The sequence below is a fragment of the Scyliorhinus canicula genome, chromosome 17 (genome assembly GCF_902713615.1).
Source record: "Scyliorhinus canicula chromosome 17, sScyCan1.1, whole genome shotgun sequence".
Taxonomy (NCBI): Eukaryota; Metazoa; Chordata; class Chondrichthyes; order Carcharhiniformes; family Scyliorhinidae; genus Scyliorhinus; species Scyliorhinus canicula.
In genome coordinates, this window is record NC_052162.1 from 48,127,981 (window position 1) to 48,154,639 (window position 26,659).

General features: G+C 47.6%; 1 protein-coding gene across 7 annotated transcripts in view; it reads left to right on the forward strand.

The window, feature by feature from the left end:
* nlgn3a (neuroligin 3a) overlaps positions 1 to 26,659 on the forward strand; it is a 336,056-nt gene that overhangs the window by 208,971 nt on the left and 100,426 nt on the right. For all 7 annotated transcript variants that reach the window (XM_038775279.1, XM_038775283.1, XM_038775282.1 and 4 more), the window contains one exon: positions 24,567 to 24,752. In XM_038775279.1, coding sequence (XP_038631207.1) covers positions 24,567 to 24,752 — 186 coding nt within the window. The remainder of the gene's footprint in view (positions 1 to 24,566; positions 24,753 to 26,659) is intronic.

The following is a 26,659-nucleotide window of genomic DNA, read 5'->3' on the forward strand; positions in this document are numbered from 1 at the left end:
TAGATATTCTCTTGCATACAGTGATCCTGCTGATGCCTATAAGCATTTTATGTTTAGGTCAGTACCTGTACTCTTCAATCTTCGTCTTCAGGAGTTCCTCAAGATAGAGGATGACTTGTTTCCACTTTGGGTCGGTGGGTTCTGAGATGACTGACCATGTGTGATGTGAAGACTCTCCCAAATGTGTGGCAGGTGATGCTTGAAGGGTCAGATAGATGACTGGTTTGGAAGTTTGTGAACTATCTCCGATGTCTTGACTTCAGCTCTGTGTTCCTGATGAAGTCGCTCAATGTGTTTGGTGTCTTCCCAGATGAATACTCTCTATTTTGGTTGGGCACAGGCCATGGACTCCCATGTGTCCATTAAGTCACTTGACATCTTCAGGGATGCTTTGATGACATCCCTCAAGTTACTGCAGTCCTCCAGGAAGTCTCCTGCTGCAACCAAGATCTGAGTAGAGCCGTCACATCAGGTGTTTGATGCCAGGCACACAAACAACATGTCCTGTCCAGCAGAGTTGGTTTTGAGTGATTCGCGCCTTGCTTATTGTTGGGCACTTTGGTTTGGGAAAGGATACTGCGGTTGGACCACATTTCGTGCCACTGGATTTGGAAGATCTTGCAAAGGCACTGCTGGCGATATTTCTCCAGCATTTGAGGCATTTGCTGTAGGTTGTTCAAGTGACTGAAGCATACAGGGGTGCCAGGTTCACTGCTCGGTAACCCATGAACTTGGTTTCAGATTTGAGATCCAGGTGCTTATCTTCTCTTTCCCTCAATCAGCCGCAATCTGAGCTGGCGCATGGGAGGCAAAGGTGAATTCCATTGACTATGTCTGCCTTCGTCAAGAGGAAGCTCGAAAGTTATGCAAAATGGTCCTTTCCCCAAAAATTAACAACATAATAGCAGCTTCCAGAGGTGTGACAACAGAACTTCTTTGTGATCTGAGCCAGATTTGTGACTTTAGATCAATGTAATGCACTTCTCCAGGTTTTTCAAAGGTTTACTGAGAAACAATCAATAAGATGAGACCAGATACAAATCGGAAGGCTGCTTTAATTCCCAGACAAGCGAACATAATTGAGTAACTAGTCAAAACAAATGTCACTTGTTTAGCTCAATCTTTCCATCCAAGCATAGAAAAAATAACAAACTTTCATGGTCTAACCTAGATATTTTTGAGGTTACCTTGCTTTCAGGGTAAACAACCCATTGCATAACCTAGCTTCTAATTCTGGTACACCTGCTTACACCACAAAGTCTCTTGGTTAAAACCCCACTGCCAATGTGAAAATCATTTTTCATCTCCCCTACTGGAGGGTTAAGACATAGACAATGGTCCAAAACCCTAATGTGCAGAGCAGGGTTGCCAGCAAGCATTAAATTAATGGTGGAATCATGAATTATTCCATTTTAAGTATCTGACTGATCCACATATTATTCTATGCCTGGATTATGCGCTCCCCCAGGCAGATTTAAAGGCAGGAGACATGTAAAATTCAACAGGCGGCTTCTCACCAACAATTGTCCCACCGCAATTAAACATGACACAGGGCATCCATTGGGCTACATGTCTGACTTCAGGCCTACTGAGGCCCTTCACTGTATCTGGGTTTTCGTGACAATAAACAAATCCAATCCAAACAAAGCCTAAACATGTGAATAATTAATATTAGTGTGGATATGCCACTTGCAGCTCTTAATCAAGAAATAAGAGCTTGTAATAAAGAAAATGGAATAATCAGATTTAACTTTAATCTTCATGTAGAATGGACAAATAAAATTGGAAAAAATAGCTTGGAGGACAAGTTAATGGAATGCATTTGTGATCAACGATGGAAGAAGCTACTTCAGATTACTTTTTGTGTAGGATGTCAGGGTTAACTAGGAATCACATTGCAAGGAATACTCTGGCAAAGAGTGATCAGATTATGATAAATTCGGAGAGTGATGAACACATGTCCAAAACTAAAGTTCTGAATTTAAATAGATCCAATTACTGTTAAAGAGGCAGAAGGACCTGCTTTTCCAGACCCCTAGGCCTCTTGGAGGCATCCCCCTTTAACCCTCTGCCCGCACTCCCGGCCTGACGAACCTAGCATTCCCCTGCCCCCATGCCGTCATCCCTCGGCCTTACCTGGGCTCCATGGCCTATGGCCTACCTGTAGTTCCGACAGGGCTCCTACTCCTGGTGGTTCTGCTGTGACTACAGTGCTGCTGGCCATCCAATTGGCTGGCAGCTCCCTGAGGTAGTAACTCATCCTGGGAGAGGCATGAAAGTCCTGCTTCCAACCACTTAACACTATTCTCAGCATTAAATTGCAGCGGAACAGCCATCAGGCTCCTCTCCAATCCTTTTGGCCATGGGGGCGTGGATCCGGCCCAATGTGGGAAATAGTCACTTGTGGGACAAAATGTAATATTTTCAAGTTTGCTGATGACACAGACATTGGTGACAGTATTAATTGTAAGGAGAATGCAAAGAGACTTCAAGGAGATTTAGACAGGCTCTGAGTGGGCAATAACATGGCAGATGGATTATAATGTTGAAAAATGTGGTTATCCACTTTGGTAGGAATAAATGGAAATATGGAGTGCAATTTAAAGGGAAAAAGAAAGAGTCCCGTTTTGGGCATATTTAGTGGGGTGTTTCTCGGTGCCTCCCAATCCCGCTATCAAACGGGACTTTTATTTTCTGCCCTCTGGACTCGGCAAGGAACACCCCGCAGAGGCCGCACTTGCCTTCATTTCATAAGAACATAAGAACTAGGAGCAGGAGGAGGCCATCTGGCCCCTCGAGCCTGCTCCGCCATTCAATGAGATCATGGCTGATCTTTTATGGACTCAGCTCCACTTTCCGGCCCGAACACCATCACCTTTAATCCCTTTATTCTTCAAAAAACTATCTATCTTTATCTTAAAAACATTTAATGAAGGACCCTCAACTGCTTCACTGGGCAAGGAATTCCATAGATTCAAAACCCTTTGGGTGAAGATGTTTCCTCCTAAACTCAGTCCTAAATCTACTTCCCCTTATTTTGAGGCTATGCCCCCTAGTTCTGCTTTCACCCGCCAGTGGAAACAACTTGCCCGCATCTATCCTATCTATTCGCTTCATAATTTTATATGTTTCTATAAGATCCCCCCTCATCCTTCTAAATTCCAATGTGTACAGCCCCAGTCTACTCAACCTCTCCTCGTAACCCAACCCTTTCAGTTCTGGGATTAGCCTAGTGAATCTCCTCTGCACACCCTCCAGCGCCAGTATGTCCTTTCTCAGGTAAGGAGACCAAATCTGAACACAAACTCCAGGTATGGCCTCACTAACACCTTATACAATTGCAGCATAACCTCCCTAGTCTTAAACTCCATCCCTCTAGCAATGAAGGACAACATTCCATTTGCCTTCTTAATCACCTGTTGCACCTGTAAACCAACTTTTTGGACTCATGCACTAGCACACCCAGGTTTCTCTGCACAGCAGCATGTTTTAATATTTTATCATTTCAATAATAATTCGTTTTGCTGTTATTCCTCCCAAAATGGATAACCTCACATTTGTCAACACTGTATTCCATCTGCCAGACACTAGCCCATTCACTTAACCAATCCAAATCCCTCTGCAGACTTCCGGTATCCTCTGCCCTTTTAGATTTACCACTCATCTTAGTGTCGTCTGCAAAAATTGACACATTGTCCTTGATCCCCAACTCCAAATCATCTATATAAATTGTGAACAATTGTGGGCCAACACTGATCCCTGAGGGACACCACTAGCTACTGATTGCCAACCAAAGAAACAACCATTAATCCCCACTCTTTGCTTGCTACTAATTAACCAATCCTCTATCCATGCTACTACTTTATCCTTAATCCCATGCATCTTTATCTCATGCAGCAACCTTTTGTGTGGCACCTTGTCAGAGGCTTTCTGGAAATCCAGATATACCACATCCTTTGGCTGCCCGTTATCTACCGCACTGGTAATGTCCTCAAAAATTTCCACTAAATTAGTTAGGCACGACCTGCCCTTTATGAACCCATGCTGCGTCTGCCCAATGAGACAATTTCCATCCAGATGCCTCGCTATTTCTTTCTTGATGATAGATTCCAGCATCTTTCCTACTACCGAAATTAAGCAAACTGGCCTATAATTGCCCGCTTTGTGCCTACCTCCTTTTTTAAACAGTGGTGTCACGTTTGCTAATTTCCAATCTGCCGGGACCAGCCCAGAGTCTAGTGAATTTTGGTAAATTATCACTAGTGCATTTGCAATTTCCCTAGCCATCTCTTTCAGCACTCTGGGATGCATTCCATCAGGGCCAGGAGACCTGTCTACCTTTAGCCCCATTAGTATGACCACCACTACCTCCTTGGTGATAACAATCATCTCAAGGTCCTCACCTGTCATTGTCTCATTTCCATCAGTCACTGGTATGTTATTTGTGTCTTCCACTGTGAAGATCGACCCAAAAAACCTGTTCAGTTGCTCAGCCATGTCCTCATCTCCCATTATTAAATCTCCCTTCTCATCCTCTAAAGAACCAATATTTACCTTAGCCACTCTTTTTTGTTTTATATATTTGTAGAAACTTTTACGATCTGTTTTTATATTTTGAGCAAGTTTACTCTCATAATCTATCTTTCTCTTCTTTATAGTATTTTTAGTAGCTTTCTGTTGCCCCCGAAAATTTCCCCGTCCTCTAGTCTCCCACTAATCTTTGCCACTTTGTATGCTTTTTCCTTCAATTTGATACTCTCCCTTATTTCCTTAGATATCCACCATCGATTTTCCCTCTTTCTACATATTCCCTCTTTCGCCTCACACATAAGTGAACCTGCCTCCTCCACACTCTCACGCAGTGCATTCCAAACCTGAACCACTCGCTGCATAAAAAAAGTTTCTCCTCCTATCACATTTACTCCTATAACTATTTACTTTAAATCTGTGACCTCTTCTTCACAATCATTTCATGAGTGGGAACAGCTTTGAATCATAGAATACAGAACAGTGCACAAGGAGGCCATTTGGTCCATCGAGTCTGCACCAACCCTCTGAAAGAGCACCCCATCCATGCCCATGCTCCCGCCTCATCCCCGTAACCCCATCTAACCTGTACACCTCTGGACTTTGGGAGGAAACCAGAGCACCCAGAGGAAACCCACGCAGATATGCGATGAAATGCCAACCCCACACAGACAGTCACCCAAGGCCGGAATTAAACATGGGTCCCCGGCGCTCGAAGGCAGCAGCGCTAACCACTGTGCCACCTTGCCGCTTTTAAAATATTTTAAACCCAGATCAGTCTCTCTTTCCAAATGGCACACAGCTGTGGGCTTAGCTATGTAGGGGCATGAAATGAAGCATATATATTTTATTATTGGATTTGGGTGAATGTGAAGATGAATAAGGGCTAAACGGAAGATTTGACAGGGAATAAATTAGGACAAGACCAGGTCTGTGGCAGCTCAGGAAAGAATTGATGGTTGGACTCGGTTTGATAATCAGTGGGAAATAATTGTGGCTTTGAATATGTGCTGTTGATGGGCAGGAAATGGAGCGGCATTGGGCATGGTTCATCTTTCCCTCCTGTTTCTGAAGTCCGACGATAATCACATTGCATGGGCAAAGCCTCAACCCAATACAGGGAATTTTCACATTTCTTTCAGAGTGATAGGCTCTGTCTGAAAACCGGCGAGAGGCTTTCCAACTGCGCAGTCCAGCTTTTTAACCAGATTTTCAGGTACTCTGGAAAAAGAAAATAAGTGGAATGGTTTTTGCTATCAGTCCGGCAGCATGGAGCCTGGTAGTCGGCAAGCTCGGCTCCACAGCGGGGGTCAGCTTTAAAGGGGCACTAATCAGCACAGAAGGTAAATGCCCCCAGCCACTGCCATCCCCCACGGACATGGAGGACCCCCTCACAAGCATAGGACAACCCCACACACCGCCCCCCCCCCCCCCCCCCCCCCCCACCCACACCCCCTTCCCCCAACCACAATACCAACATTGGGTCTTCTTTGCAGGCATTAGGCTTTCCCCTCTCCCCCTTCCTTCCATTCCTCTCCACCCCCACCCTCCTTTCACAGGCATCGGGACTCTTTCACCCCCCCCCCCTCCCACCCCACCCAGGCAACGCAACGGGACACCCCTCTCTCCTACCCTCCCTTCATCGTGACTCTCCCCTTTCCCCCACCCCCTCCCCCCTCATAGGCATTGGGGTGACCCCTGCACTCAATCTCAGGGGCACTCTTTTACTGCCCCCCCCCCCCCCCCCACCACCACCACCACAGACTGAGGGGCACTCTTCCCCCCTCATAGACATCAGCCCTCCCCAACACACATTATACAACCCTTCCCATGAGGCCCATCCCTGACACTGTCCCCTTGCACAGGTTGGCACTATCTGGGCATTTCCCCCTCCACCCCTTTGGGCTATACTTAGCTTGGTGCCCCCGGCGGGATCCTATTGACTGTTTCCTGTCTTCATAAACCTGTTGTAAACCTCGTCATTCTAGGATGAGGTATGAATATTAAGTAAGGGGGGGATCATGTGGCGGGGGGCTCTTTAATTACATTGTGATGTATTATAATGAGGTTCTCGCCCTTTGCAGGTGCAAAATTGCCCCCATAGTCTAGAACTCAAAGCAGCCCAGAATGATGCCTTGATGTTTGAACTTTTTATTCACAAATCCAATTGTTATGGGGCTTTAAATTCAAATTAAATGGGTGAATAGTCAAAGATATTAGGGAAAATAATAGTTAAGTAAATAAAGCACAAAACATGTTCTGAAACACACACAGAAGCTCTTTTTTTGTTTAAAATACTGAACACAAAAATTTCCTTTCAACCAAGAATGAAACCAATATGATTCCCTGTGCTGGACCAAGTATGGGGTGGATTTGGGTAAGGGGGAGTTGTTGTTGCACATAAAGAGGATTAATAGCCTTCTTTGGAGTTTCTGTGTAAGTACTAATGAGCGGAAATGGTAGCACAAATCTTCTTGGACAAATGAATATCAATCCAGTGCATCTGGCAATTGGAGGAGAATGTTTAAGGACACAGAACACACTGTTCACTATTCATTTCCCAGGGTCGAAGCAATGGCTTGTTTACCCAAACAGAGATTTGAACAGTCATAGCCGGCTCTACTGACCTAGAGAACCTTGAAGTAGTGCAATCATCAGAAAGGCCGCTCTGATACACCGTACATCAACGTAAGAAAATTGCAAATGCTGCAAATCTGTAAGAAAAAGAAAAATACTCGCAATCCATCCAGCTGAGAAAGTGGATAACAGTGTAGTCAAAAGATATGAGCCAGTTCTTTGTGAACCAACAGCCTGTACACTAATTTCAGTGTTAAAGCCACATCCTGAACACACTGCAAAAGTACAGTAGTTTGCAGTCATGGTTTGATTCCTGCAACTTGGAAAGGAACCTGAGGATGGTGGCATTCCTATGTGTCTCTCACCTTGTGCTTCTGGATGTTGTAAGGTGTTGGGGGTAGTTTTGTAGGTCTTTTTAAGGCATTCATAGTCTTCAGTAATTCACAAATATTTATATATTATATATACTATGCACATAAATGTAGTAGAGGTCAAGCTGGGAGCTCTCCATTCTTGCTTCTACATATGGTTCTGCCCAAAATTATATTGATCCCTAGGTCCAGGTCATGTGTTCTCTTACATTACTGTGTAGGTGTTACTGTACTCAGTCCCATGTTAACCCTATTTTGTGCCAGAGCCTTGTACGACACTACCCCCTAATCTTTATCCAACATATTTACAAGTTATTCCAGTTTAGCCCATTTATTTGCATCATTACTACTGTGCCATCTCTCTCTCTCTCTCACACAGTCTTTAACTTGGAACTTGTCATCCTTTTTGTAGTTGTGGCAAATGTCTGGTGCAATATCTTTTGTGTAAGGAGAAGTCTGTTTTTACCAGTACAACTGCTATCTATCTGAAATGAAATGAAAATCGCTTATTGTCACGAGTAGGCTTCAATGAAGTTACTGTGAAAAGCCCCTAGTCGCCACATTCCGGCACCTGTCCGGGGAGGCTGGTACGGGAATTGAACCGTGCTGCTGGCCTGCTTGGTCTGCTTTGAAAGCCAGCGATTTAGCCCAGTGAGCTAAATCTTGGATATCCTGGCATCCCTCGGCTACCAACCCTGGTATAAATTTCTTCGGTAGGATTGGAAGTTTTTCTGCTACGTTTTCTGCCCATCAGGATTCCAGATGGGGTTAGGCGCATTGCAACACTGTGAACCTATAGATTAACATTGTTGCTTCGAAGTCTTTGTTCTTTTTTATGATGCCTTTTATAGTGAGGACTCCTGTCTCGGTCTGCCCATTTGATTGTGGGTATTTTGGGCAGCTGCTATGTTGCAGAAACCGGATGTGATGGCAAACTGGACAAAATACTCGTTTGAAAATTGTAGGCCACTATTGGACACCATTTAAGCCTTGCGAACATCTCTTTCAGGACTTTAACTACTGTACATAAGTGTACTATTGCACTCCAAGTGCGCTGTTATAGTCCAGTGCTATATTCACATATAATGGGCGGCATTCTCTAATCCCGCGGCAGATTGTCCACGCCGTCGTAAACGCCTACGCATTTTGCGATGGCATGAACGGGCCGATCCGACCACTAATTCTGGCCCGCAAAAGGGGCCAGCACGGCACTGGAGCGGTTCACGCCACTCCTGCTGCTGATCCCAGCGCGAACTGGGCACCGCAGGATCCGCGCATGTGCTGTGGCACCGGTGCCAACGCGCACATCGCAGTGGCGCCAATGCGCGCATGCGCAGTGCCTTCCTTTAACGCGCAAGACTACAGGGACCGGCGCGGAAGAAACAAGGCCCCCAGCCAGAGAGGCCGGCCCGCTGATCAGCGGACCCTGATTGCGGGCCAGGCCACATCGGAGGCCCCCCCCTCCCGCGCCACAGGCCGCTCCACGACCCTTCCACGCCGAATTCCCGCTGGCTGAGAGCAGGTGTGGACGGCGCCGGCAGGACTCGGCGTTTTTACGGCGGCCGCCGAGACCCAATGCGGGTCAGCCACGTAGAGCAGCCCCCGACTGGCACCGTGCCAACCACACCGACGCCAATGACACCGATTCTCCGCTCTGCGGAGAATTGCGTGCCAGTGTTGCGGCAGCATGCCGTGATTCGCGCTGAATATTACTGTTTCTGTATTGTTGATGTTCCTATTTCTCTATATTGGTCCTGCTTCATATATTGCACTATTACACCATTAATGTAATCTCAAACTATTGGGCCTAGAATTCCATTAATATGATTTACATCACTATTGTATCTTTTAAAAAAGAAACATTATATTTGCCACTTGCCTGTACAGAGAGATTTGCAGTTATATGTGTATTTAATGGTGTAAGTATCGGTGTAAAAATGATGCTTGTAACTGAACCAGCAGGAAGCTTTGTGCAGCCTTTTAAGTGCATTGTCCAGCCTGAAGCAGAGCTCTGGGGATAAGAAGATGAGGCAAGAACACTGGCTCTATTATTTCTCTCTCAAATTACTTTGCTTCATGTCGTAACATATTTTCATTATATAATTATGAAAAACCATTTGACCCCAAAGGGATTAGCAGAGGAGGGTACAAATACACTCCTTCAGGTGGTTGAAGGCAAAGAAAACAGAATATATTTTGTGTGAATGTCAACAAGTTCATGCTCCTCCACAGCCCTCAGCATCTTTGTCCTCATCACTCATGATTCCTGGTATGATTCTGTATAACAGTCCTCCAATAATGTATAAATCCCGGTAGAACGTGGTGCTTGCTTGACTGTAGTGAGTGAGCGGGTGAGGTGTTGGGGGCTCGACGGTGAGTTGGGGATGGGAAAGGGAAACAGAAGAAATAACACAACGGGACACGATGAGGCTGTTAGATCTCAAGAGAGGCCTCTTGCAGATTTAACGGACTCATTAGATTGTGAGGCATCGCAATCTGTGGGCGGGATCCAGATTTGCATGTTCAAGTGTACAATCAAGCTCGCTTGATATGATAATTGGATTTAAAAGAGTAGAGAAACTCTTCCCTGCTCAGAGAATCTTAAAAATGGAGCTTGATCATTTAGGAATGAAATCGGGAAGCATTGGTTCACATAAAGTGCAATGGAACCAGCCCGAGAGGCTCTTTGGCATCATAATCTACCCACCCCAGTGCTGTTACCAATATAGGACACTGTATCGGCCACAACAGAAGTGATACATCCACCCATTTTCTGCAGTTTCAGCTTCTGTATTCAAGGCTCCAGCGGGAATGTTTCAGCCTAAAACTAATGAATTGAATGGCTTGAAGAGACGAGACCACAGGACAGAGAAGCAAAACCCAGTTTCATAGAATTTACAGTGCAGAAGGAGGCCATTTGGCCCATCGGGTCTGCACCGGCCATTGGATAAAGCACCCCATTTAAGCCCACACTTCCAACCTATCCCCGTAAACCAGTAACCCCGCCAACTTTTTTGGACACTTCGGGCAATTTAGCATGGCCAATCCACCTAACCTGCACATCTTTGGACTGTGGGAGGAAACTGGAGCACCCGGAGGAAACCCACACAGACACGGGGAGAACATGCAGACTTCGCACAGGCAGTGACCCAAGCCGGGAATCGAACCTGGGAGCCTGGAGCTGTGAAGCAACTTTGTTCACCACTGCGCTACCGTGCTGCCCACCAGCTTGTTTAATGGACAAAATGGGAAGATCTTGCCTTCCTGTAGTCACTTTAATGCTTTTCCTGAACCCCAAAGTGAAAGTTCACTCAAACAGCTGATGGAATGGATAGATCATTTGAAAGGCATGATTTGAAATTCTCTTTAATGTCTGGTTTGAAGCTCTCATAAAAACGTAAGGTAAAGTCACCAGAGTCCCAGATGATTATAGGCTGCTTTTCCCTTTGAGGGGGAGAGCTGACTGGTGGTGATTTCAGCTAAGGGGTAAGGTTGAGAAGGCTGAGCCTTCTTGAATAACCAGAGCCGGTACGGTGCATTGAACATCGGAAGAGGAGTTTCCTGATATAATTAACTCTTACCAGTCAAATAGATTGGTCTTAACCAATGGAGACTGACCTTGATCATGGATATCAATGTGTTTCTTGCATTATCAGGAAGGCACAATAATTCGGTGTGTATTTCCATTTGTCTTTCACATCTTTTCAAACCTGTGTTTTTAATTCAGCAAGTCGAAATTCTGGTTTTCTTAATTTTAAATTTTAATCATTACTATTGTGGTTGTAAGCAACTTATCATACACAATCTGCTAAAGCGTTCAATCACAGAAATCATTCTGTCACATTATGTGCATGGGAGAGTGTAAAATAGACAGAAGATAGATGGTTGCCCTACTTTGTATGCACATTCCCATTTTCTTTTACCTACTGGAATCATATCCAAGTCCAGACTGGGCCACAATTCAAGTTCAAACCTATTTCAATTAGCACTTTTGGATTCAGTACAAAATCATGCAATATTCTTTTCCATTTATATTAATGATAACTATGAAGTCAGCTCTTCAAGCTAGTGGCTGAAACAGATTGTTTTATGGAGAGGTCATTAAATGTCATCTCTTCTTCAAGCGATACAATGTATTCTCTATCACTCTCTAAAATACAGTGAAGTGAATTTTATGAGGCAAAGCAATTAAGAAATATGTAAATAATCCTGCATTGTTTCAAACAAATTCCAAACCTGGTTCCCTGTTCTGCTGGGTCCAAACTGGGCTTCAACACTTATTCGGGATATGACCCACTAGTGTCAGTGCGGGTGATTTTGACTCTAGGTGAAGCTGTTTAATTGGGAATATTGGAATAGCCGCCATTATACATCTCTCCCAATTTTGCTTTTCATTCAATTTAATCGGCAGAGATGTATAACCAGAGGCTGATCTGATATTGCTTGTTTTACACCATTTTCCAAAGTCCAAATTATCCCCAATGTGTCAGACTATTAACAGAAAATTCAGTGATCTCTGCTGCAGCTGAATGTTTAAGTGGGATTCACCGATGAGTCAACAGATTGCTACAGGAAGTGACAGGGAAATAATTGCCAAAGCCTGCAGGCTTGTAAAAAAGAAAGACATTTCCTTTCTGGAAAGAGCAGTTAAAATAAATAAGATAAAACAACTTCAAGGTTCAAACTTTACAGAAAATGTTTTCCAGAACATTTTGGAAACAGTTGCAACTATGTTGAATAATGCTGACTTTGTAGCCACTCACTAACAGCTGTTTATTTTTTGTGTTTTGAGAATTGGAGAGCTTTTCTAAAGAGAAGGGGAACTCGGGGTAACCTGAGGCTGGATGTAGCACAGTCTCCAGAGTATAAAGATCATGCCTTCTGATTGATGGAGGCACTGAAGCATAAACACAATCTTGGCTCACACATGTCTTACTATTCATTTTATACATGACTTGTGACCCTGTTGTAAGTTGTAACCAGAATGCTTCACTTGTAAAAAAAGAACAATAATGAACTTGCATTTATATAGCATCCTTTATAACTTTTTGACATTCCACCAGAGTGCATTATTGCCAATTAATTAGTTTCTTAAGTCTAGTCACCCTTGAGGCAGGGGTGTCTTGTGGTGCAGTGGTAGCATCCCTACCTCTCAGCCAATAGCTCCAGGTTTGAGACCCACTCTGTGAATTGATGACCATGGAAGGTGCATTGATAATGTGACCATAAAGATTGATTTCCCAACCTGCAAATCCTTCCAAATGGCAGGCGGTAAGAGAGTCTCTTTGTCAGCCAGAACCTGCGGAAGGCAACAGCAATTTCTCCATTTCTGTACAATGAAGAGAAAAGGGAAATGAGATAGACCACTTTAAAAGAATTCAAAGAATTCATGAAAAATGTTTGTTTCATGAGGCTGGATTTTCCCACGTGCTTCAGGATCCTGATGGAGATTTACTTTGTCACAGATCATAGAGATGGTTAGGTAGAATGAATCTATAATTAGGACATTAAACTTTAGATTTGAATAAATGGCTACAGGGAGAAAAGGAGCCATTTTACCCAGGATTCTTTTACTCAAACACACATAGAACATACAGTGCACAGGAGCAGCACTGAATTTAATTAAAGACAGATGAACATTGCTTCATGTTTGTTGAATCCATTGGAATTTTAGAAAGTTCAATATCAATAAGGACCATCCTTTCATGATTTTAAATGCTTTATTCTTTACCAAAGGAATGTTAAAAAGATAGTGACATCATTCTTGATAGTTGGAACTTGGCATCATTTTCTATTAAGAAAGAGTTCTTAGCACCTAGCTCAGGATATCATGAAAGAGCAGTGGGCTTCTAACATAAGAATTGAACATTATCAAACACATTTTACAGAGGACAGATGCTATAAGTGATGAGACCATCAATTCACGCGACACGTGGTTAGAAGTGAACAGTGGTTTTAATCGTCTTACAACAGAGCCTGCCTGTGACGAGGTGAACTCGAGATGAACTGGCAGCAGGCTCACAGCACTGATCTTTATACTTCCGTCTGGGGGAGGAGCCATGGGCGGGGCCATGGGCGGAGCCAAGGGTGGAGCCCGGTACAAACTCCTCATCTCTCCCTATGGGCAGGGCCGCACGATTACACACAATCCGGTACAGAGTACAGGCTCAATACATGTGGTACAATACAGTGTGAATTACTGAGGTTTATAATTCACCACATTCATCCCCTGTGAAACAATCAAGTCCGGCAGGGGTGATGGGTCTACAAATTGAGTCTGTCCGGTGTCCGAGTAGTCCTTTGTGATCGGCGGAGCACCGGAGTTACAGCCTCTTCCGGTGGCTGGACGATAACGGTTGGTTGGGGTACGATGGCGGACTCCGGGGGTTATTCTGTCCGAGCTTCGCACCCACCTGGTTCGACTGGTGACGGGGAGTGCTGGAAGCTTGTGGGCGACGGTGCGCGGAACATGGGTAGCGAACCAGTAGATGCGGGAGCGTGGGGTGCGGCGAGTTGGGTGGGGTGTAGTGTGAGGGGTACCTCGGCGGTGGTAGTGGTGGGATTAGATCCTGCAGGCGCTAGGTCCCGGAGGGATACAGTGTCCTGATGGCCGTCAGGGTACTCTATGAAGGCGTATTGGGGGTTTGAGTGGACTAGAAGCACTCTTTCTATGAGTGGGTCAGTTTTGTGTGCCCTGACGTGCTTCCGGAGGAGTACTGGGCCCGGTGTCTTCAACCATGCTGGGAGCGAAGCCCCCGTGGTAGTGCCCCTGGAAAAAACAAAGAGCCGCTCGTGAGGGGTCTGGTTGGTGGCCGTACATAGGAGGGACATAATAACATGGAGTGCGTCGGGGAGGACCTCCTGCCAATGGGAGGTCGGGAGCTCCCTGGACCGGAGGGTCAGTAGGACGTTCTTCCATACCGTCGCATTCTCCCTCTCCACCTGCCCGTTCCCCCGGCGTTATAGCTGGTAGTCCTGCTCGAGGCGATGCCCTTGTCGAGCAGGTACTGACGCAGCTCGTCGCTCATGAAGGACGAACCCCTGTCGCTGTGTACGTAGCTGGGGAAACCAAACAGGGTGAAGATGCTATGCAGGGCCCTAATGACTGTGTGGGAGGTCATATCGGGGCACGGGATAGCAAAGGGGAAGCGGGAGAACTCGTCGATGACATTCAGGAAGTACACATTCCGATTAGTTGAGGGGAGTGGCCCTTTGAAATCGATAGCGAGGCGTTCAAAGGGCTGAGAAGCCTTGACCAGGTGGGCCTTGTCTGGTCTATAGAAGTGCGGTTTGCACTCCGCGCAGATCGGGCAATCCCTGGTGATGGCGTTTCCTCCTCAGTGGTGAAAGGCAGATTTCGGGCTTTGACGTAGTGGGCGAGCCGGGTGACCCCCGGGTGGCAGAGGTCATTGTAGATGGCTTTCAGGCGGTCATTTTGCATGCTGGCGCACGTACTGTGGGACAGGGCATCTGGGGGCTCGTTGAGCTTCCCCGGTCGATACATAATTTTGTATTTGTAGGTGGAGAGTTCGATCCTCCACCTCAGGATTTTATCATTTTTAATTTTGCCCCTTTGAGAGTTGTCAATGATGAAGGCAACCGATCTTTGGCCGGTGATGAGGATGAACCTTCTACCTGCGAGGTAGTGCCTCCAGTGTCGTATAGCCTCCACAATGGCTTGTGCTTCTTTTTCGACCGAGGAGTGTCAAAGTTCCGAAGCGGAGAGGGTTCGGGAGAAAAAGGTGACTGGTCTCCCTGCCTGATTTAGTGTGGCTGCGAGAGCGACCTCTGAGGCATCGCTCTCTACCTGGAAAGGGACGGATTCATCCACTGCCCGCATGGTCGCTTTGGCGATGTCCTCCTTGATCCGAGTGAAGGCCTGACGAGCCTCATCCGATAGAGGGAAGAGTGTGGCGATAAATAGTGGGCGGGCTTTGTCCGCATATTGAGGGACCCACTGGGTATAATTCGTGACGCCAAAGGGAACCCGGAGGAAATGGAAGAGGCGGCCATCGGCCTCGAACGCCGTGTAGTGGCGGTCCTCCGGGCGGATTGGGAGCTGGTGGTATGCAGACTTCAGATCCACCGTGGAGAAAATACGATACTGGCCGATCTGATTCACCATGTCTGCAATCCTGGGGAGGGGGTACGCATCGAAGAGCGTGAACCGATTAATGGCCTGACTATAGTCCACTACCATTCGGAATTTTTCACCGGTCTTGACAACCACCACCTGAGCTCTCCAGGGGCTGTTTCTGGCCTCTGATCCCCACACGTAGGAGCCTCCGGACCTCAGTCCTGATAAATACCCTGTCCTGCAGGCTGTATCGCCTGCTGCGGGTGGCTACGGGTTTACAGTCCGGAGTGAGATTGGCAAAGAGTGGAGGGGGGGAGATTCTTAGCGTCGCTAGACTGCAGATAGTGAGTGGGGTAGGGGTCCGCCGAAGCTGAGTGTGAGACTTTTGAGATTACACTGGAAATCGAGTCCCAGTAAGAGTGGGGCGCAGAGTTTGAGCAGGACGTATAGCTGAAAGTTCGAGTAGCTAGTGCCTTGGATCGTTAGGGTCGCGACGGTGCGCCGTTGGAGGTGGACAGAGTGGGAGCCCGAAGCGAGGGAGATAGTTTGCCGTGCAGGAAAAACAGGGAGCGAACAGCGTTTTACCAGATCTGGGTGTACGAAGCTCTCGGTGCTCCCGGAGTCAAAGAGGTACGGTGTACTGTACCCGTTGATTTTAACGGTCATCATCGAGTTGCGGAGGTGTTTCGGACGCGACTGGTCCAACGTGACCACGTTGAATTGCGGGTAGTCGACGACTCGATCAGCTGTGCTGGAGTGGCCCTGTGATGTATGCCCGCTGAGATCGCAGTCTTCGATTTGAGTTTCTGAGTTTGGAGAGGATGGAACCCAAGATGGCCGCGCCCGTGGATCGCACGTGGCGGGCGGCGAGGATGATGGCGTCCAAGATGGCGGCCCCTATGAGTTGCACGTGGCCGGCCACGTGGTGGGGGTTTGCCAAGATGGCGGCCCCCATGGGTCGCATGTGGCAGTTGGGGGCGGAGTCGGAGTACAGGCTGCAGCGTTACGGGGCCTGTGGGCCTGCGAGTTCGGGGAGCGAGTGCTCTGGGCTGCGAGAGAGTTTGGGGCAGGAGTTTTCTTCGCCAGGCATACCCGGGCATAGTGTCCTTTGTGACCGCAGCTGCTGCAGGTCGCGTTGCGGGCCGGGCAGTGCTGCCGCGGGTGCTGGTGCTCTCCACAAAAGTGGCACGCTGGTGCAGTATAGTGGCTGGGTGGCTGCGCGGCACAGGCCTGGGGCAGTCGCTGGTCGGGGTCCGCAGGGAACGAGGTGAGGCTGCGGAACGAGACCTCCATAGTAGTGGCGAGTTCTCCAGTGTCTTCTAAGTTTTGGGCCCCCTTCTCAAGCAAGCGCTGGTGCACATAGTTGGACCTGAGGCCTGCAACGAATACATCTCGGACAGCTAGTTCCCTGTGTTCGGCAGCAGTTGCAGCTTGATAATTACAGTCCCGGGATAAGGCTTTTAAATCGCGCAGAAATTCTTCTAGCGATTCTGTGTGGGCGCTGGCGGCGAGTCGTAAAAATGTGGCGCGCGTAGACCTCGCTGATGGGCCTCACATACATTCTGTCGAGCAGAGCCAGGGCCTCCGTATATGAGTTGATACAATTAAGTTGAGTAGAGATACGATGGCTCACCCTTGCATGCTGTAGGCTGAGTTTCTACTCCTCCGTAGTTTCTGTAGTGCTTGCTTCAGCCAGGTAGGCCTTGAAACATCTGAGCCAGTGTGAAAAGTTTTCTTTCGCCTCTGCATCCTGTGGGTCGAGTTCCGATCAGGTTTGAGGGCTGATTCCATAGTCGTTTATTACTGTTTCTTAAGACGATTAAATTGATGAGACGATCAATTCACGCGACACGTGGTTAGAAGTGAACAGTGGTTTTAATCGTCCTACAACAGAGCCTGCCTGTGACGAGATGATATCGAGATGAACTGGCAGCAGGCTCACAGCACTGATCTTTATACTTCCGGCTGCGGGAGGAGCCATGGGTGGAGCCATGGGCGGAGCCAAGGGTAGAGCCCAGTACAAACGCCTCATCTCCCCCTATGGGGAGGGCCGCGCGATTACACACAATCCGGCACAGAGTACAGGCTCAATACATGTGGGACAATACAGTGTGAATTACTGAGGTTTATAATTCACCACAATAAGAATGTAGCCTTTAAATGGCCTGAAAGAAAAGAAAATTAATAAAAACTATTTCTGTGTTAGAGTTTAAAAATCATTTTGGAAAAATACAGAAACAACTGAAATTAATTTAGGTTGGTTTAAGGACACAATAACACCGTTTATTGACTAAATAAACGCTCACAATGTTCATTTAATTGTTGACAATCCTCAACAATTAAATTTGTATCAATACTAGTCAATGATAACGGATGATCAAAAGAGAATAGCTTAAACAAAGAAGCAACATCCATAACTTCTAAGGATGATATTATTTAGTTCAATGGGGTATAAAAGATAGAGGGCACGATCTTCTGGCCTCGTTACACTTGCGCTGAAGCGTAACGAAGCCGGTGAATTGGAGGAGAGGCCAAAATCGAGTACCACACCAGGCGCAAACAGTTTGCTATGCAACCGGCCGCTCCCATAGGCAAAATCAGGACCTTGCTGTAAAAAAACAATTATCCCAACTTAAGCCCCATTTCCATACAATTAACGAGAGCTTCGCCATATCCAACAGCCGCCCATCATTCATCGGCCTCCCCAACAAGTGCTCATGCTGATGCCGATTAGTACTCCTTTTGAAAAACGTGAACCCGTGGAAGGGCTTCTGTGCCAAGGAGGTGAGTAGCAATCTTTGCTCCCAGGCAAAGAGCCCGGGTGTACTGGGCTTGCTACCAGTGCTCGGCGAAGGATGGTGTACCCTCCTCAGTGGTGGGCCACCATAGGAGGGTGAGGGGGGGGGCACAATCACTCGTGGCTCCACCATGCCAACCCCTGGATCCCAACCCCATTCTGGGGCAACCCTTGCCCGTCTGCCCCACTGATCACCCATAACCTCCGCCGACGGCTGAGGGCTCTGGCTGTGCGGATAATGTCTATTGCTAATAGGGAATTCGCATACGTGGATAAGTGTGCACTTGACACATGCCAAGTGGATTCCCGTGGGCGGGCAATGTAACAAGTGCGAGTCATGCCTAGCATTCCAATCGCACCTTGGTGCCTGGACACTGTGCCTGAACACTGCGGGAGGCAACATCACACATGGGATTTCCTTCGGATGCGCATCTGAGGAGGATGTAGCCAGCTACTTACCTCACCCCGTGGCCCTCAATGCCCCTTGGCAGGCGTCCTCTGGGGTCGGAGGGCCCGACTCACTTGCTAGTGGCACATGCGCAGCCATGCAGCCCTGCCCATGTGCTGCCTGCGAGACGCGCTTCATCAGAGGGGTGGAATTCAGGGGAGCTGGTGGCCACCGTCGCCACTCCATGCTACAGGTCCTGACTGTCAGGGTGCTTCTTTGGGCAGAGGGGCAGCTGGTTCAAGCCCCGGCTGCCCCTGCATGATCTGGCGGCTCCTCATGGTCCGCACCATCGTGTTGATGCCCTCGACGATGCTCCTCAGTAACTAGGTCATGCTCTGCAGTGCCTCAACCATGTCGACCTGCGACTGGGACGAGCTCAGCAGTGCCTCGGCCATGCCCATCTGAGAATGGGACATGTCTCGGAGAACCTCATCAAGGTTAGTCACGTGCTGGATGGCATCAGCCATGGCCATCACTGACTGCGCAATGCCTTAGAAACCTTCACTCTTGGTGCCGACGTCGTGCACCAGGCTCTCCACTGTGGTCGCCAGCAGTGTTGGCCTCGGTGCCACACATTGCCAGCGCCATCTCCTACACCCGTAGCCTCTGGGTCTCCTCCAAGCGGCTATGAATCTGCTGACATCTCCCTCTGAATGTCCCGGCCGCTCTCTATCATCTCCATCAGCTCCGGGTAACCCGTCTTCCAGAGGTTCAGCATTCGACTGGGACCCATCTGAGTCCTGGAATTCAGCAGTCTCGTCTGAGGGTTCCTGCCTTCACCTAATCAGCAGCAGTGTGATGCTCATCAGATTGTGCCCCAGGAGCCTGTCCACTAACATGTCCCACCGAGGTGTGTGTATCTGCGCTGGTGGAGGATTGGGCTGACAGCTGTGCCGCGACTATTATGGTGGCATCCTCGGAGCTCTCCACCCCTGTGAACTCCTTGGATTCAGGAAAGGGGGTCACCCAGGATGGTCCAGCGCCATCAGCTGGTGGATCTGCAGGAGAATGGACATGTGGTCAGTGAGAGGGATGGGTTAGTCAGTAAGGCAATCGCTACTCACGTTCAACAGGTCCCCCGGGTGGATCCCGCTGCTTCCTCACTTCTGCCGCATCCGCCAGCCTCCGCTTGGGTGACCGCCCTGTCCTCAGCCACCCTAATCACTTCCAGGGTCCGCTCCACGAAGGAGGTGAGAATTTTCAAGTCTGGCACCCCACCACCAGTGTGAGCCCTCTGACTGTGGGAGAGCATTTCCTGAGGAGACACAGAGAGAGCATCATTCGCCACATGCATGGTTCAGTGGTAGCCAGGGCGGGGGGGGGGGGGGGGGGGGGGGAAGGGACCAATTAACGTTTAATTGCGTTGCCGGTTTCACTGGGTAATTCCCGCTCACGACAACACAGACTCAAGCCTGCCCTGCTGAACACTGCCTGCGGGTTGGTGGCAGGGGCAGTCAGTGCTGCCAGTTTCACCAGGAAGATACAACTGGTGATACAGAGCGGTGGAGGTCATTGGTGAGTCCTGGTGGGGGCGTAAACCTACTTATCACCACCAGCAAGGGACTGGAGCAGATCGCCCAAATCGGCGCTGGGCACGGAACTCGATTTTGGCCAGACGCCTGATTGCCTGTCCGATTGCGTTTCGTGTTTACAGCATCACGAGGTGGAGAATTTCGCCCAATATCTCTTATTGGTTATCTTCCTTGCGTGGAAAAATGGTTCACTTGCTTAAACCCTTCAGGAAGTGACTATTTTAAACTCCGGTGAAGGTGATTATTCGTGGAATCATCCTGATCTGGGATTGCCCCAAATTGGGTGAGGATTATAATTCACTTCATGTTTCTCGGCAATACATCCAACGGTTCAAACTTCCTGGAGGTGGCATCCTAATGCTGCACCTCCATACTCACCATCCTATTATGGACAGTGGGCAGGCTCCTGATGCTCCATCAGAAGGCCAGCAATCCCACTGAACGAGGTTGGCCTCAACATGAAGCCATCCTCAGAGACGTCTATTTAAAATTGAAATTATTTTGACAAAGCCGTTCACTCCTTGATGCAGAGGACAAACCCCTCCGACTACATTGTTTGTCTGTGGGTGCCAGTTTTCTTGGTGGAGACTCTTTTTTTGGGCCTGGAGCCTCTGCCCTAATGGTATGCCACATGGAGGCTGACCTCATGGAGGTGGCTGCCCCCACGTGTAGGAATGGGGGAGGTCACTCTGCAAGCGTACAAATGCTGGTGAGCCTGGCAAATTAGGTCCATGGTCAGTTTAATTGGCTGTCCATCCCTGTGGTGTAGTCAATAGATTGGGTTTCCATCCGCTCACGGAAAATGTCCCGGCAGTGCAAATGCATTTTTTTGACATGGCTCCCTCCCCATTTTCCTGGCTCCTTCACATCCACACCCACCATTGTGGGACCAAGAAAATTCAGCCCATGGATACCTAGTCAACAAGGTTTACAAACACAGGAGGTCCCATCTGTTTATCGATGCCTCAGAATGTGTTCTCTCCCCCCCCCCCCCCCCCCCCCCCCCAGGTGTGATTGGGTTGATGTCAGCTGATAACTGAACATCTGCAGACCGCTTCAACAAGAAAAATTCAACATGAATTCTTCCAGACTGGCTTGGATGACCCTTGTCACATTAGTCAGGCAGCAGCTCATCACTACATGAAGAGGGTCACATGCTCTATTCGGATTGGACTCGCTGTTGGCATCTCCACTGAACCTATGAATCAAAGAAAGTGCAATTAAACTCTACAGATTTGCAGGTTCCCATAGGTACGAGGAGTTATTGCTGCAACTGATAGTGCGTCGAATGCCCAAAATGACAACCTACTCAACTTCTGCAGCTTTGTGTGCGATTCTAATCTCGCTATACTGCATGTTAATACTCACTGCTCTGGAACCTTTCATGATGCTTTCACCATGCAGTAATCCATCATCTCAGCCCTGATAATTCAAAATCATTTATCATGCTGATTGATTGGGTATCAGGATTATTGACTACAGTCATAACTTTTGATTTCATATGGCATCCACAGCAAGGAAGAATAAATATAATGAGGCTCAGGAGATTAGAAGAACTTAATAGACAAAACTATTGGCATTCTGGTCTCTTTTTAGATTCTTGAATGAATCTGCTGAAGCCCAACGGGAGTCACTGTTGCTTGTTCAATCCTGTATAATAATGATGTGCAGATAGGATTACTACTTGATCAAGGCATTGGGGAGAATGTTTATGACGAAGATGGAGAAGGCCCTTGATCACTGCAACAGCAGGACAGCCTGTAAGAAGAAAAGAAAATGGACTAGGGGAGCCATCATTCTGCAGCCAGAGAAATAAATTAGCAAGTACAACCAAATATATAGAATAATAGTTTTCTTTTTATTTGTTCATGGGATGTGGGGTATTTAAGACTAACTGCAGTTCTGTGTATCTGGAGTCTCAGGTGGCCAGAGCAGGTAAGGACGACAAATTTCCTTCCCTAAAGGGCATTATTGAACAAGATGGGTTTTTACGACCATAGTCTTATGGTCATCATTAGACATTTAATTCCAGATTTTTATTGAATTCAAATTTTACCATCTGAGCCTGGGTTCTCTAGATGACTAGTCCAGTGACAATAGCACTACACCACTGCTTCCCCACATATATGCTTCCTATTCTGTCACAAACTCAAATGCAATTGTCTTATACCTGGTGCTTGCTCTAGCCTCTAATCTACTACTTCTACTACCTCTCAGTGAAACTGCTGTACCAAACCTGCTTCCATTCTTTTGCTTTATCAAGCAATGGAGACACGACAATGACCACTAATATTAAAATCAACCTGGGGCCCAAAAACCTGGAACCAATCTATCGGATCTCTGTCGGACTCTTACCATGGGCGGGATTTTCTGACCCCCCCGCCAGGTTGGAGAATCGCCGGGGGCCGGCCTGAATCCCGCCCCCGCCGTCTCCCGAAGTCTCCGGCACCAGAGATTCGGTGGGGTCGGGAATTGCGCCGCACCTGTTCCCCCCCCCGGGCGATTCTCTGGCCCGCGATGGGCCGAAGACCCGCTGCTGTCATGCCGGTCCCGCCGGCGTGAATCAAACCACCTACCTTACCGGCGGGACCAGGCGGCACGGGCAGGCACAGGGGTCCTGGGGGGGGGGGGCGCAGGGCCATCTGGCCCCGGGGGGTGCCCCCACGGTGGCCTGGCCCGCGATCGGCGGGCGGGCCTGTGCCGTGGGGGCACTCTTTTCCTTCTACCTTCGCCATAGTCTTCACAATGGCGGAGGCAGAAGTGACCCCCTCCCCTGTGCATGCGCGGGGATGATGTCAGCAGCCGCTGGCGCATGCGTGGACGTCCGCCGGCCGGCGAAGTTGGCGTGGCGCCAAAGGCCGTTCCCGCCAGCCGGCGGGGTGGCAACCGCTCCGGCGCGGGCCTAGCCCCTCAAAGTTAGGGCTTGGCCCCTTTGTGGCGGCCCGACGCCGGAGTGGTTCACGCCACTCCACCCCGCCAGGACCCCCCGCCCCGCCGGGTAGGGGAGAATCCCACCCCATAGCTCCGATGGGAATTCATCAGATTCAGTACAACTTCACTGGATTCCTGATATGGCAAGGCTTGGCCTTACATCAATGATTCTGTGGTTACCCAGCAGGAGCTGAGCCCTCACCTGCCTTTATTAGGCCATTGACATTGGGGAAAGAAATCTCGAAGTCCTGTGGTCTAGAGCTAAGTTGCAATCCAGCATGTTATTGATCAAGTACACCTTTGCACCTCCTTGGTGGAAGTGTGGCCAACCTCAGAGTCTAGGCCAGGGTCCACGTTTGAGCTTCTGAAGTGGAGGAGGTATTATTTTTGGAAGGTCTGACTTTGTGCCCTTACAAAGGGTATAAATCATGGAGGGTACAGTACCAACTTTGATTAGCCAAACACATTGATGTATGCTGTATCTTTTGCTGGGCGGGGAGGGGTTGGTTGAGGAGATTGCACTTAAATGTACCCAAGAGTTAGGGTAATGGCCCTATCCCCATTGATCTTTGGGCCACATGTACCGAACAGAAATAAATAGTTCTATACTCGCTAAATTAAGGCAGTTCTTCAAAAGGTTAACTGGTACTTCAACTACACTGTCAGTGCCCAGTAATTTAATTCACTCCGTCTCAGGGAGTGATATGAGTTGGGTGAGAAGCATCAAATGATTGCTCAGGAATTCACCAAAAGTAAACTGCTTGCAATTGTGCCAGTCCCAAACGAGAAGTCTTTGTGTCAAACTAGTGGTAAGTCTTCTCTGGTTTATTTGCCTGTAATGATATTGCTTGGTGGAAGAATAGTGGGAATTTGAATTGTCTTCTTTGTGTTTGTATTGAGACCTTTCCAACCAATTTGGTGTAAGAATGCACTTTTGTTGTTTTCATAAACATTTTTTTCTTATTTTATAAGATCATCAGCAAATTCCTGCAAATTTGTTCAACACCTTTCCTCCTTCTAAACAAAAAGATTAGGATCTATCAAGCCATGTTTCACTGTGGGATCTGACTTGTCCCAGGATCAACAGCATCTGAGATTATAACATAATGCACAAGAGATATGTCACAGATCCTGTTTATATTCTTATGATTGTAAAAGCCGATCATTTCCTTGTATTCAGAAAATGCTGTATAAATAGTGCCTAAGGTACTACTTATACAACAGATGTCATTGTACATGTTGAAAAGTTAGTGTCTGATGCTTGTGTACAATTAAGGATGTACAGAATGCTTTCTGTTCGTTGCAGGTTTCTTGAGCACTGGGGATCAAGCTGCGAAAGGCAATTATGGGCTACTCGATCAAATCCAGGCCCTTCGCTGGATCAGCGAGAACATTGCATTCTTTGGAGGGGATCCCCTACGGATTACAGTTTTTGGATCTGGAATTGGAGGCTCATGTGTCAGCCTTCTCACTCTATCCCATCATTCAGAAGGTAAGTCATGGAAAAATGGAAATCATCCTATTTTACCTCTCCATTTACACAGCTGATTACTTCTGGTAGTTATCGGCGTCATGGTGGCACATTGGTTAGCACTGCTGCCTCACAGCTCCAGGGTCCCAGGTTCAATTCTGACCTCGGGTCACTGTCTGTGTGGAGTCTGCACGTTCTCCCCCTGTCTGCGTGGGTTTCTTCCAGTTTCCTCCCACAGTCCAAATATTCTGCAGGTTAGGTGGATTGGTCATGCTACATTGCCTGTAGAGTCCAAAAAGGTTAGCTGGGGTTAAGGGGTTACAGGGATAGAGTGGGGGTGTGGACCTTGGTCGGGTGCTAGAGTCGGTGTGGACTCGATGGGCCGAATGGCCTCCTTCTGCACTGTAGGGATTCTATGTTCTCATCTGATTTTAAGGGAAGAAACTCAGTGGAACTTGGGAGGCAAGGGGCTGGTGATTGCCAACAAGAGGAATTTTAAACAAAAGTTGAAAGGGTTGAAAATAGCGGGGAACTTGTGTAAGTGCAACTTGAAAATACAGATCACAACACAAAAGCAGTGGTATGGGGATGCAGGTGGTGGAAAGTCTAGCCAGTCTGGGAGGCTTCAGTAAGGATGCTACCGCCGGCATCCACCAAATGTAAGTCAAAGCCAGAGTGTTGATGCAGTCATCCACAATGAGGTCATAGATGGCAAGAGTTTTATTCAAGAATGATGAATTACTAGGCAGCCATTGGAGAGAAAAAGGTAAATCCACAGACAGTGCAGATGACCAAGACGATTGAAGGAACAGTGGGAGGGAGGCAAAGGCACACACGACTGGGAGCAGGAACTTTTGGAGCATCAAACTGATCCAGCAAAAGATGATGGAGGATTTCCGAATGACAAGTGGCAAAGGATAGAGTCAGTGGTGATGGAAAGCGAGTGACGATGCTTAAACTGCATCAGAGCAACATCCAGAGCCAGAACAGATCAGAGCTAGCTCAGCATAAAGTGACAAGCCCCAGTGGAAGAGATGAAAATTACCTCCCAGACACAGACAAGATAGTGGAAAGAGAGTGTCCAGCAGAGGATACAGTCATGTTGAAAAGAAGAAGTAAAAGCTGACATCACAAAAAGCCCAGAACCATCTAATGAAAGGAAGTTGACCCAGAACAAAAAACAAGTTTGTGCTCAGGACCTGCACTAGAATATAGTTCTGAAGTCCTGCGGATAACTGCATCATAGAAATAAAGGAAAGGGCAGCACGGTGGCACAGTGGGTTAGCCCTGCTGCCTCATGATGCCGAGGTCCCAGGTTCGATCCCGGCCCTGGGTCATTGTCCGTGTTGAGTTTGCACACTCTTCCCGTGTTTACGTGGGTTTCGCCCCCACAACCCAAAAACGTGCAGGGTAGGTGGATTGGCCACGCAAAATTGCCACTTAATTGGAAAACAATAATTGGGTACTCTAAATTTATCAAAAAAAATAGAAATATAGGAATAGGATATTTTGTCCCTCATTATCCTGCTAACCCGTCGGGTCATGGTGAATGAGTGATCGAACATCTTATCCCTTAATACCTTTGGTTTACAAAAGTATATCAAACTCAGATTTAAAATGAACTATTAATCAAGTATAAACATTTGCTGAAGAGAGTTTCAGTTTCTATTGCCATACACAAGTAGAATTAATTAGGAGTAGTTTGATAATTTTACTCCTCAAAGACCTAGTTCTAATTTTTAGGCGATGTCCCCAGTCCTAAAGACTCCCTAACCAGTGGAAATACTTTTTTTCTATCCATCCTATCTGTTCCCAATCAAATCACCCTTAACCTTTTCAATTCCGTGGAATACAACCCTAGTTTGTGTAATCTCTCCTAATAATTAAACATTTGGAGTCCACAGGTATTATTCTGGTGAATCGCCACA